The 14,165-nt window shown below is 39.6% G+C and overlaps 1 protein-coding gene across 2 annotated transcripts in view; it reads left to right on the plus strand.

The window, feature by feature from the left end:
• The first annotated feature begins 5,407 nt into the window (after positions 1-5,407).
• znf407 (zinc finger protein 407) overlaps positions 5,408-14,165 on the plus strand; it is a 162,208-nt gene continuing 153,450 nt past the window's right edge. Inside the window, exons 1-3 of one of the 2 annotated variants that reach the window (XM_026183377.1) lie at positions 5,408-5,578; positions 8,757-9,484; positions 9,660-11,858. In XM_026183377.1, coding sequence (XP_026039162.1) covers positions 8,824-9,484; positions 9,660-11,858 — 2,860 coding nt within the window. In that variant the 5' untranslated portion in view covers positions 5,408-5,578; positions 8,757-8,823. Of the gene's footprint in view, positions 5,579-5,814; positions 5,974-8,756; positions 9,485-9,659; positions 11,859-14,165 lie in introns of those variants that run through there. The other variant, XM_026183378.1, reaches the window with a different exon arrangement.

Below are 14,165 nucleotides of genomic sequence, written 5' to 3' on the forward strand. Positions count from 1 at the left end.
GCAGATGAAAGGGGTCTCTCAGACAGTAGATATTTGGGTTACAAAGCAGAACGAGAGATCAGACAATAGTGAAGATAGGACAGAAAGAGACTGATAAATATATAGTGAGATCAAGAGAAAAACCACTCTTGGTCTGATTTCTCTCTTCTCTCTGGGTGGGCTGGGGAAACACTGAAATTTAAATCATGGCTGTTTGACTGCTGTTATACACAGTCACTCACAAAAGCATTGGCCATGAGGATGTTTAGATGACCAGCAGCAGTCATAACGTGTTGAGTTATGCTCTCTGTATTTCATGGCTTTGTGAACAGCAACCTCTCCTGTAGGAGCAATTAACTCCTCTTTCCTTATGTCCTTCATTTAGATCTGCATTAACCCAAATCACAATATTTAAGTGGAAACACCCTTCGTCTTTCCAGATGTAACATGGCATTCATTTTCTGTGCAATATTTAGCCTGTTTCGCCATATCATGAAAAGGTGGGGCTGAAATGAAACACCTCTTGGTTTGCAGTTCATTGCAAGTGCTGATGGAGAAACATCTTGTGCTGAGTGCAGTTTGAGCGCAGTGATGGAGTGAGCATGCATTTATTGTCAGCTGCATGATGATAGGAACCTGGATGGTTTTATTGTGGGTGTTTATGATAAAAATCTTGAGTGGCAGAGGTTTTGATATCACAAAGGGGGCAAAGGTTACAGAAAAATTTTTTTTTTTTTTGGGGGGGGGGGCGGTAAGTAGCTGGAGAACCAAATTTCCAAGAAAAGCGAGAAAGGAGGATTAAGTCTGCTGCACTCCACCCAGTGCTGTAAAATGGCACTTTTAAACAGACACGCTTTAGGAGCAGCTGCTTTTTTTGGTTAAAAAAAAAAAAGAAAACTTTCCCCACACTCAAACATGCAGTACATACACTAACACATAGATACAGAGCTCAAGTAAGCACAGAAATGTACTCCCCAGGTGATACCTCAAGCTCTAATGTGGTGTGAGGTAATGTTTCTAGGAAAGTATGGAGACGTTGGAAAGTAGGGAAGGGTGGGGGTAGGGGGTGTCTGAGGGTTGAGAGACCCTTAGTTTTCTGCAGCTGTGCTGTCTGCATATGTTGTTGTATTTGCAGCCAAAAAACTAAGGAGCTCCCCCCATGAATTCATCACCGCGCTGTTTTAACTCACATGCTCAAACTGTTTATCGAAAACTTAAGGCCTTCATATTAGGTCACCCTGCTAATGTCTCAATATGTCTTCTTAGCTTTCATTATGATTATGATGCCCTGACAGGTTCCATACCAAGCCAAGCTACTGTAGGTAGTAGTCGCGCTGTAATGACACATCTCTCTTTCCCGCTATTCAGTTTTACTCTAATCCCTTACACTTATTTAGCCTTGGATTCTAAGAAAGAAAGGCAGCTTTATTTAGATCCATCTGAAACTCGATCAGCCCCATTTTGGCCCAGATCTCCTGAAGGAAATGTCAGAACTGGAGTGACAAGGATTAAGAGCCTAGTCTGAAGGAATGCTGCTGCACATGCCATCCATTTGCAAGCTGTGACTTTATTTACTATGGATGGGACAAAGTGTAAAGGAGCACGCCATAGCTGAGTTTAATAAAGAATATATAATAAAGAAACATGATTCAAATGAGTCCAGTTTTCCAGTTTTAGCACGAGTCAACATGGAGAGGGAAACCACTGAATAAAGTAGTTGCTGTGTGTCCTAAAAACCTTCAGACACATATAGCCTGGAGGTTTTCCCACAACCCCAAAATTCATAAAGAGGTTGTGGGTTTCTGATATCCTGTACATTTTTGAAAATGTTATCTTTTAAACTAAATCAAGGTGTGCTGTATTCTCAGAGGCCTCAGACATTACAGCACCCTGTTGACAGAGACTAACCTATAAAACAAAGATGTGTGTTTACGCAGTGAGGTGATGCATTTTGGGACTGCTGTGACCTCATGCTCTTTGACCAGTACTAGTATAATAAAGGAAAAACTAATGCAGGCACACATGTGCATTTTGGAGGGAGAAGTGGGGCACTGCATAGACCCGAGTCATTCTAAAGAAAGCACTAAAAAAAACTGGACCAGATTGAATGACTGAGGCGTAGAAAGCAATAGTGTGTTGTACAATATTTAATGCGTGTAAGTGAACAGCTTGGTACAAGTATATGTATTATAGGTAAAGTAAAAACAAAAAGGTAAAGTGCAGTATACTCAGAGTAAAATAAGAAATGACAAAGTTCTCACCTTCTAACACCTTCACCACTTCTGTTTTCTTTAAAAACTTAGCTGTCTGCCTTTACTTTGAGTCATCACTTAGCATATGACTGTAAATGTAAAAATTTACAAGAGAAGAACTTTAATTTAGCTGTAAATTCAGAGTTTGTGGTATTTTCAGAATTTTAATGTTCTTTTAAAAAGAAAGGAATATGCTGTGTTGTCAGAAAAGCTCTCAGCTGTGTGCAGTGTAATGATTTGGTCTCTAAAAAACAAAAAAAATCCATGGATAAAGACTTGTTCATGTACAATATCAAAACGGCACCAATCCTGGTGCAAATCCACTGGTACTGTTACTCAGTGTGTAAAGAACTAACTAAACAAACAATCTGAGGCAAACAATGGGGATTCTGACATCATCATTATTATTATTATTATTACTATTATTACTATTATTATCATTATTGCTATCATTATTATGGAAACGGGTTTCCAGTGTTTGAAGAGGTTTTGTAACATCCTTCCTTAACACAACATTACAACATTTTTACTCTAACATAAAACTTTTCTTTCGCTCTTTTTGTGAGCTGTGTCTGTAGTGGTTGCCATAGCAGCGCATGCAGACGTGATGCAGCTGTGGTTGCAAAGTGTAACAAAACGTGCAGATTGCTCCATCTGGTGGGGTGAAGTAACCCGTTGAAACCTATGGAGCTAAACCCAATGCTACATAATATTCAATTATGTTTAACAGGTAGCATCACCAGTGCCCTTACAGCAGAGTAAACTGACTCATATAAAGGTCCTCGAGCAGCCAGGTAGAAAATAGTCAGTGTCAAAAGCACTGAAGAGGAATGAGAAAAGAAGGTATAGTAATTCTGTGGTGAGCTATGCAAGTCCACTCTTACACGTTCCTCCCGGATAGCTTAGACTGGATATCCATTTCTTGGAAATTGGAGGTCCATTTATAAGACTAGGATAACATTTCCCTGCATATGTTTTCCTGCTACATTTTTCCAATGTGTCCCACCAACATGTTAAACTCTAGCAATGCATATTGTACAAACAGCCTTCAAAGTCTGATTGAAAGTTGGAGTTTAGTGAACTGACAACTAGTGGAAGCACTGAGTACGAGCACATAATATTTCACATGAACTATTTTGCACTCTGTTATTTAAGCCCCCGAAGCCCTTGCATATGTTTTAAAGTTACCTGAGCTTTAATAAGAATAATTAAGGTGTGATCTTATTCAATCTCAAGGTCTATACTGGAATTAAAGCTAGAGAAAAGGTAATGGTCCTTTATCACAGAAGAAATTTTGTCATATGACAAAATGAGATTAAAAATGATGAATGAATTTCCAGGCTGCTTCTGTTTCCAGCTTCAGGGTCCTCACAATGTGTGTGCTGGCTCACTATCACACTGTCATTATTGCGTATTGGGATACTCAAATGGAATAGGTGCCATTGTTAATATTATAAGTAACACCTGTGTTTTTTCTGCTCAGCTAACTCAGATGTCTGCTGTGAAATTCTTCTATTAAACATGACATTCACAGAGATTTGTTGCTAAGAAGTATATATATATATATATATATACACACACACACATGTATATATATATATATATATATATATATATATATATATATATATATATATATATATATATATATATATATATATATATATATATATATATATAATTAGTGGGGATGGGTTAATGGGTGATTTTTTACTTACATCTAGCATAATGTAATTCCCAAAGAGTAGGTATCTGAAAATCTGAAACTTGGTATCCACCTGGTGTGCAGTGAGTTCTTAGAAGGTCTGAGAACAGCACATAAACAGTATCAGAATGTCATGCCCTTAAGAAAACACACACAAATCTGGCAAAAACCTGACACCTTTCCCTATGCTATCCAGATACTGTTAACTGAAGTATTACTGTAGGGATTTACCTTACAATAAAAAGCACTTTGAGGTAACTGTATTTGTGATTTGGTGCTATATAAATAAAGCAGAAATGGTCTCAAACACACATTAATACAGTCTTTTTTTATTTATTAGTCACACATGATGATGCAGGTGTTTTGGTATGTTGTCTAAGGACAGGCAAGTAAACACCTGTGGTTTTCCGTTCAGTGACGGAGGCTGTGACGTAGACTGTGACCTTCTGACTCCCGAGTCACAGAAATTCAGACTAAGCACTGTGCAATCTGGCTTTATTGTAAAGAGACCTTTTACAATTAATGACTGACAATGAAAGTTCAATATGGGGTGTGATATGAATCAGTGTTGAATTATTATACACCCAGTTTTAATGGGAAAAAAAGTTTGATGAAGTGTGGAAGCATGGAATGAATAACACTAAATATGTTTAGGAATGAAGGATTCTTTTACTAGACAGCTGGAGAAAAATGAATGATTAATCCTTTTGAAAAATGAAGCCTGGGAAAGATGGCGTTTGTGTCTTAAACCATCCATGTCATAGAATTTTGACTGTGATGAATTAAAGACATTTATTGGAAAAATAAACTGCATATTCATTCCTGGAGGTTTCATTTATCACCTTCTGACCTGTCAGACTACTTAATCAATTAATACTGGTGCATTAATCTATCTTTAGTCGTTATAATGCTAACACTGTGTGTCACATGGAAGTGGTGATTCATCATAGACCCAACCATTTTAGAAAATAAATAAATAATTCACTGTGACAACCCTTTCATAATCTGTGGTTTTAATTTTCTCTTTTCTTTCTTTCTTCTGTCTTTTTTCAAAAAAAATTACCAGCACACTAAGAGAAATAGTTTTACTGAATTACTTCAACACTGTATGCCATAATCTATTATTAATACAGCATGAAAAGAGTAGTCTACCAGAAAACTAGAGAATTTCTTCTCAAGTAAAAACAAACAAACAAACAAAACAAAACTTAATAAATACATACATAAAAAATAATTTTAGACATACGTGCATGATGTATTGAATTGCTGATTATATTGGTTTTCTGTAAATGGTGACTTTGAATGCATTACGTACTAACTTATGGCGTTCTACAGCATATTCAATAGTTTTACATTTTCGGTGTTAATTAGTAAGAACAATTAGTAACATATGTTTACCGACGGCTTTCCAACGACTAACTAAGCCTTCAAATGTCACGCATTTCAGTACTGTTACGCCGTTTTTCGCTTTCCCACAGAACCAGAATGCATCATGTGATGAAATCAGCTGATGTAGAAAAAAAAAAAACAAGAAGCCGCGGGCAGGAAGGCCGTCTTCTGTGACGCATGGCTCACGCTACGGTACGCCATTTGTGTCTAGCATCAAAAAGCGCGGACAGTGGAAATAAGCATATAACAAGAGGTAAGTTCAACTAGTATTTCACTGTACAGACATCTATATACTCGTATTGGCTTTTTTCAAACGATTGCGTAGTCTCTTGAGTGTTATAAAGTACTGTTCCTGCAGCATAGAAGACAGTTTCCGAGGTCGACGTTAGCCTCCTTTTTGGGCCTCTGTGCTGCCGTCGTTTTCCAAGCCTAGGACCTACATAGACCCGCCTTATCTCCGTTCCGATTGGATGTTTCTGCCGATGTTGAAGTTTAATTGGATGCGTTGTGCGTATATCAGAAGACCGTTGGAGAACATGTTGCTAGCAAGTTAGCAACTGTATTAAGAAGTGGGGCTGTAATGTTTCAGTCTTCTAGTGTTTAAGAGTATGAATCATTCAAGCGATGAAATGAGCGGCAAAGGAACATGTAGGACTGTGGCACTGGCTGTCTCTCTCTTCGTTGCAGTTTTTATCGTGTTGTATAAAACATTTGTGGCTAACTTTACCAGTACTTCCAAGCTAGCACTGACGCCTAGTCGTTAAACTGCTTATATATCGACACATATAAAATTGGCAGTTTTTTATTTTGTTGTTGTTGTTTTTTTAAGTGGGCATTCAAGCGGAGTTGTGCACTGAAAGTAGTAACGAACTCGTTCAGGACCGCTGTCCGCTTTCCTTAGCTACAGACACAACACCGATAGAATTCTGCTGTTATAGTGAACTCACTGTTTGCGAGCCTTTATTTATATATATATATATATGGACAGTCTTTACATGGTGATACTTCAGTTAATCCTGTAATCGTATGCTACCAAAATAAACGGTAGTTGGTGGTAGTGAGCACACCCTAGGATATTCTCAAAGTTGGATACTTTAAAAGTCTGACTGGATGTCCTGCATATTTAAATATGATTGGGTCCAAACCCCCGAGGTCTGTGTTATGGCCCCTTAGAAACAACATGTAAGGGTATTAAACTGTATTATACACTCACAATTAGCGTTGTTACACATGAAGAAAGTGAGATTCACCAAATAAATCTCATCAGCTCACCCACAAATACATGGAATAATAATTTGTGTGCTTTATAATTCTTTCCACAGAAGAATATTTGATTGAGTACTGTAAATATTTGATTACTGTGATTCTTAAAATTTTATTTTGCCTGTATATTTGATTATGTATTTATTTGATTATGTTTTTATATTTGCAGCACATTTCGGTACTTTCAAAATTTGCAGTGTCTGTGCTGTTAAGTTAGTAAAATTGCTTTCTAAATTTTCATGTAAAGTTGTGACGTGTTGAGCTCTCAGGGCTGCTGTGTAGGGAATGTCCATCCATGGTGAATCCATGGATGGACATTCCCTTTTCAGGGAATCCAGGGTGAAGGTGAGCTATCAAAGAAAAGTAATGAGCACAAAAATGCTAAATTGAAACTTAAATATAACATAATTACAATGGAAATAATGAAAGTGGACTGCATTGTGAATATTTAAAACTAAGCGCACCCTTACTGCTTCCATAGGAATTAAGAAGGTGAGCAGCTGTTAGGTGCCACTAATTAAATGCACTTAATTAACTGATCATTAGCAAGTGTCGGCACCTTTGAAAAGCAGACGTTTTGTCAGTTTTTTGGTCTGGAGCCTTTACCTGTGTGGTAAAGCAATGCCAAGGAGTGGATGTCCTAGAAAATTCACCCCATGGTCAGACTAGATCAAGCTAAAGCTGGGCTCAAACTGTGTCATGCAACAGGACCATGATCCCAAGCACAGCAGGAAATCTACGAGAGAATGGCTGAATAAGAAAAGAATAAGTGTTGCAATGAGCCAAAGTCAACACCTCAGCCTTATGGAAATGCTGTGGTGGGACGTTAATAAAGCAGTGCATTAAATAAGCCCTACAAAAACCTCAGTGAATTGAAATTTCTCTACAGTGATGTGAGAGCCTGATAAAATCTTTACTTTAAGTTATTGCTGCTAAAAGGGGGATCATAGGGGGTACTTAGTTTTTCCACAGGACCGGATAGTGACTACTTTATTTTTATATAGTTCCTGTGAATATGATATGTCCTCAATTTGTTTGTGGATCTAATGAAAAAGCTGCACATTTTAATTCATTGGCTATATGAGTGAGAAAGTAGACTGTGGAAAAACACAAAGATAGGAAAGGATTTGAGAGTGTCGGTTAGCCACTGAACCTGAGATACATTATTTACAAACAAAATTACACAAAAAAGGGGAGATTGAAATGTTTAATGATTAGTATTGACAGAAACCTTTTTGGTCAGATGAAGTCCAACTTGTTTGCCAAAGAACTGACGGGGACAGGTTTATTATAGTTAACTAACTAAACTAAAAGTACACATGAAAAATGTTTTAGTTAAAAAAATAAATAAAGATAAAAACTAGATTTTGAAAAAATAACTGAAATGATTTTGTGAACTTTGAACACTAAAATGAAAGAAAATGAAATATCCTTAGTCTTGGTAATTGTTAGTTTGGTGAAATATTTTTATTACTACTTGCCTGATGAGTTGTTAAAGATGTTAAATCATTCTGTGTTTTTATTACAATACCTGTACTAATTTTCCTAAATATTGCCTCAGACACATGCCCTCCAAACTAAACTGAAAAAATAAAATCCACCGTGGAAACTAACTGACACTAAACAGTTTTTTCGTTTTTAAATCCAAAACGAAACATGTCATTGTAGTCTGTCTAACTTGTATGTACAGAAGTTCAATCAAAAATAATCCAATTATTTAAAGAGGATATAATATTGGAGTAAATGGGGTAACAAAAGCAAATGAAATACACTGCAAAGACAGACATGTCAAGTAAATAAACTTCAAGGAACAATACTTGATTTGCAGTCCACTGATCTGTGTTGGCCATTGTACATTTTTAGTACATTTATCACACAAAAGGTTTGAATTCCAGCAGAACTTAAATAAGCAGCAGCCAATTTTCATGCTGGATGTCTGTGACTAACAATGTCTGTTTGGAAGCACTAGATGGCAACATTTACTTGTGCTTGGTCCGAGAATGCTGCAGAAGGAATACTTTTCAGAAGCTTGTTGTTAGCTGTTGTTTGTCTCGCTGAACTTAACTTTTTACTATTTCCTTTTCTTTTTTTTATAGCATACACTAAAGTGTATTTCAGACAAATAAAGATGTCTGACATTTTGTCTTCCATCTTCCCCCCTCTTTCAGGATTCTGACCCAGCTCTGATGATAGCGATCAGCTTCACTGTTGTGTGTAATCATAGCAGGATATGATATGGATGAAACAGTGATATCAGGAGAGGAAGCCATTGAGGAGAAAGTGGCTGAAAATAACATCAGTGGGCAAGTGCATACAGATGATGTGGAAATGGAGGAAACTGCAGGAGACTCGCCCAGTGCTGCTGAGCTCGATGAAGCAGATGAAGAAGTCATTGAGAGACCAAGTCCGAATTCTGCACCTAAAGACGGCGACAACCTCTGCACAGTTTGTGGCTTCTCAGCCAAATGCCCGAGATCACTGAAGATCCACTTTGCACGAAAGCACGGAAAGATGTCTGACAAAGCTGCACAACCTTTGGAGAAAAGTGCAAATATCTCTAATGTGAGTCCTGCTGAAATCCAGCAGGAGGCAGACATGGAGGCAGAGAGTGGCGCTGAGGTTAAACAGGAACAAGATTCTGATCGTGATGAACTGAGATCAGTCGCAAGTGACAAAGGCACAAACATGAAGGATGTAACTGAAAAGCAAAGTGTATTAGACAAACAGCAGGTAGAGCAAGAAGGAACAATCCCTACACAAGAGAGAAGAGTGAGCAAGCGAATCCCAAAACCCAAGATTATTCATTCCTGCAACTACTGTGGGCAAGAGTTTAGGGACAAGGCTCCTCTAGATGTTCACATCCAGAGATACCACACCAAAGACACCCCATATACATGTGAGTATATCCTGTTCTCCACAGTTCTAAGCCTTTAGCATTACATGTGAATTAAGCATTGGCTTAATATAATATTTGTAATAGGTAGTAGAATAAAAAATGTGCCTGTCTTTTTTTCTTTTCTTTTCTTTTTTTAAGTTATATTTAACAATTGTATCTCTGAACTGTCTTTCAGTTGATGCTGATGAAAGCATAGATGACAGGGAGGAGGCTGTGGATCCTGGCAGTAGCATGAAGGCTACTTCAACACGAGTGACCCCCAAACGCACCCTCAGCAGGTTCCAGCTGAAGTGCGCAAACTGTGATTTTAGGGTCAGCACAGCTACGCTGCTGGAGAACCATGCTCGTGTCAAACACCTTGACCAGGACTGGTACCGTTGCAAATTGTGCAACTTTCTTTCTGCCACATCTGAGTGGATGGATTCTCACCTGTCCTCAGATAGCCACATGCAGCAGCAGGAGAAAGAAAGCAAGAGCTCAAAATCTGAAGTATATGTCGACAGGGTAAGCAGAGATGGTGCTGGAGATGGTGCTGTTATAGATGACGTAGCTCAGATGCTCGGGGGAGAAGGGGTAGATACGTTGACAGGAGGAGAACAGGAAACTGACGAGGCAGCTGAGGCTGCCAAAGCCGTGTTAGCTGAGGAGGAAGAGTTAGAGCTGGGACCTCCCAGTAAGAAAAGAGGAAGACCAAAGCAAGGCTCCACAACCACATGTGGATACTGTGGCCTGGTGGTGTCCAACGCCACCAACCTCAGTGTTCATGTTCGCCGTAAACACAGCAAAGATTATGGCTACAGCTGCACTCTGTGCAACTACAGCTGTGTGACCAAAGGAGACATGGATCGTCACTGTTTAACAAAGAAGCATGTTAGACGTGCACAAGAATGCACAAGTAAGAACCCAATCACAAATCACATAAGTACATCAATTCAGGAAACCAAAGAGCCGAATACCATCGTAGAGACCACCGGCACAGAGGAAGAATCTGATGACACAACTTCCAAAGAACACGGTGGAGACGAACAAACTCAGCCAGAGGCAAACCAGAAAAAAAGTAAATATGACTCTGTCAATGCCTGCAGCCTCTGTGATTTTGTTGCTCAATCTATTCCGTCCCTCCATCTTCACGTCAAGAGAAAACACACCAGAGATTTTGAGTATGTCTGTTTAGCGTGCAGTTACTATGCTGTAACAAGCAGGGAAATGTCCCGCCATGCAAGCACAGAGAAACACAAGCAGAAAAGTCAGAAATATCTGGAACAAAAAGGGAGCGAAGGACAAAGAGCCTTCGCACTCCCTCTAAAGCTGAATGATATCACGGAGCTTCCTGCAGCAAATTCTAACCCTGAATGTGAATCCGTGAGTCCCGCAGAGGTGTCTGAATCCTGTCCCATAGACAGTCAATCTGTGGAAGGCCAGAATACACCTGCGCCCTGTGTCACCACAGAGCTGGTTAATGATGTGCTTGTAGGTGGAGATGAGAAGCAAGCAAATGCAATTACATCTCCTGCTTGTGGTGAACCAGAGATGACCATTGAAGCGACTGAGCTAACAGCAGATTCTGAAGCCCAGCAGGATGAAGAATGTCAGCTTTCAGTCTCTGAGTTGGCACAGCCAGAGAGCCAGGAACAAGAGGGTAAACAAGCAGATGATGAACATTTAAAGGTAGACGTTATGACTAGAGACACACAAATGTCCAAAGCCCTTCCCTTTGATGCCTGTATTGTATCTGTGAAGTTCCTAGCTGAGCAGGAGCAGGCTGCACAGGAAGGCCTGTCTCTGGAAGGTGAAGCCACCATGATATGTTTGACTGGAGGATCACCAGTGACCTCTGGCTTAGTGTCTCCCAGCTCCGCATACGTCAAGAAGCTCAAACCCAAGGAAGCAAAGGTGAGGGAGGAAACCAAAGGAAGCAACTCTCGCATACGCTGCGAGGACTGCGGATTCATGGCGGACGGCATCAGCGGCCTCAATGTCCACATCTCGATGAAGCATCCTTCCAAGGAGAGGCATTTCCACTGTTTGGTCTGCGGCAAGTCCTTCTACACCGAGAGCAACCTGCACCAGCACCTGACCAGCGCTGCCCACCTTCGCAACGAGCAGAACAGTGTGGAGGAGCTGCCCGAAGGGGGCGCAAGCTTCAAGTGTGTCAAGTGCACGGATCGATTTGAATCAGAGCAGGATCTGTTTTATCACATCAAGGAGAAACACGAGGAGCTCCTGAGGGAGGTCAACAAGTACGTGCTGGAGGACACGGAGCAGATCAACCGCGAACGGGAGGAGAACCAGGGCAACGTGTGCAAATACTGTGGCAAGGTGTGCAAGAGCAGCAACTCTATGGCCTTCCTGGCACACATTCGCACTCACACCGGTACGTACGCTTGCTCTTTTTTGGACCTTGTTCCCACACAGTAAATATGCATCAATGCAGTATGTTTGTTTTTTTGTGTAAAAGCAAGCCACAGCTATGATTCTTCTTTTTTACTTGCGCTATTAAAAACAAGGGGGCACATTAATGAGGCATCTGCAGCCCACAGTGAGTTTGCTAAAACATTACATGACAACATAGTTTTAGGAAGGTGCTCATAATCCTTTGTATATCCTTTGTAAACCTCATCTTTACTGCAAATATTGAAATTATTAACTTGGTAATGCATATTTTAAGTGCTTGGAATTGCAATTTATCCATTTATTTCCGCTTAGAAAGCTGCTTGTGATTTAAAAAAGTGAAAATGTATCATATATTCACATACACTTTATTAACAATTGCACTTCCCAGTTCTTACACAAATGACTAAACCTTCTATAAGTGATACAGATTGGCTTGGTGGTTATTATCAGATTCAGTCCAGAAATTGCAAAAGGAAAGAAAAGCTGTCATTTGTGTAGCTCCTCAGCTATTAGGCCTTTGTTTTAGGTCCCAAAGTATTGGGCGCCTCTTCTTTTGGCAGTTCAAGCTAATGTTAGAGCTACTATCTACTTCAGCCAGGTAATAGCTGTTTCAGTAGAGGTGAAGGTAAAGACTGATTGAGCTTCAGACCAGCAGGAGAGACGCTAATGGACCCCAGATTGGGATTCCCTGAGCAACGCTTGGTCAGAGACATGTGCGACTCATAATTGATGTGTCCATTACTAGGACTCAGTTGTAATTATAGTCAATAAGTCTCTGTAAATGTGTTAAAGCTTAGGCTAAAAGCATTGGAGGTCCAAAGAGAGGTGGGCTAATAATTTAAAATAATCAATGCAGACGTATTCAAAGCCTTTAATTTCCCTCGTGTCTGTACGTCCATGTTTGTGCGCTCGTATGCCTGGTGAATGTGTGTATATGTCAGCCTTCATGGCTAGCTGATTATCCTCAATCCATTAAGATTTATCTTGTCATTTATAATGCAAAGCAGGCCTGCGTTGGTCAGGACTTCGGCTGGGAAATGTCCGGCAGGTTAAGAACATGGGGCTCTCCATTACTTTTCCCTGACCATGTGTATTAATTGCTTTTAAAATCAACTTAATGCAGGAACGAGATGTGAGGGCGCCATCAATAAATGCCCCTCTCTGCCTCCTATGGTCCATCCCCCTTTCAGCCGAAACTTTAATGGGACTTTAATTGAAGTCCATGCTCTGTGCTTACCATGTGTGTGTATGATTGTGCCCTTGTGTTTCTGTGTGTGTGTGTATGTAAATGTGTGTTGAAGAAAAGATAAAAACAGGATGGTTTGATATCCTGTGACAGTGGATGGTTTGTGTGGGGACTGTAGTTTTACTACGTACCGCTTTTGTAGAATACACAGAAATGATACTTCCAGTATGTCTTATCTAAGTGCATACTGTGTGGTGTACTTCATAATCTAGGCTAAAATGATTGTATAGTAAATACTGTTCAATTAGTGAAACTGCAGTACTGGAATGTTACAGACAAGAAAACATCCTTTCTGCCAGTCACCTTGTGTGCCAAAGTCATATTTTTCACAGCTTAGACCAAACTGCTTAAAGCTGTAAGAATTAGAGGTTAAAATCTTGATGATTAATGTTGAGCTTCCACTTTCTTCTTATTAATGGTTAGTCTATACGTATTCATAATTCCACCCTCTGTCATAATTCTTGAGTTTTGAGGGCACTTACTTAGTGTTACTTAAGAAAATGAAAGCTTTGACACTGAGGTCCCAACTCGAGGCTTTGAGTCAAGGGCACATTCCAGGGGTTCAAATGATCACTACTTCATTTTTATTATTGTTTTTTTTTTTTTTTTTAGGTTTACCTATTTTTATGCAGTAGAGTTGTTTTCTTGTTTATGAGACTGCATCTCCACTTTCCTTAATGCTGTCTTGTTTCCAGAAAGCACCCATTTCACTTCATTTTGACAACATATGTCAGTTGTTATTATTGCTAAGTTCCCTCATTACAGTGAATTATTCACCTTTTTATGTGCTGGTCATTTATTCTGGGAGTTTGTTTGTGGGGCCGACTGCGGAGCAGCACGGTGGGGGTCTGCCAGTTTCTGAGCTGGGAGCACGTCCAGATCCTTTTAATTAAGACCTAGTTTTTATTCACTTGATTAATCAGAGAAATCAGGAGACGGCAGTGGGAGGCTGCACACAGATTTGTCAATTTGTCCCTTAAAGGAATCGCATACACATGCTCGCATTTTGCCAATGAGGGCGCAGCTAAAATTTGCATTTTG

This window comes from Astatotilapia calliptera, chromosome 11, assembly GCF_900246225.1.
Source record: "Astatotilapia calliptera chromosome 11, fAstCal1.2, whole genome shotgun sequence".
Classification (NCBI taxonomy): domain Eukaryota; kingdom Metazoa; phylum Chordata; class Actinopteri; order Cichliformes; family Cichlidae; genus Astatotilapia; species Astatotilapia calliptera.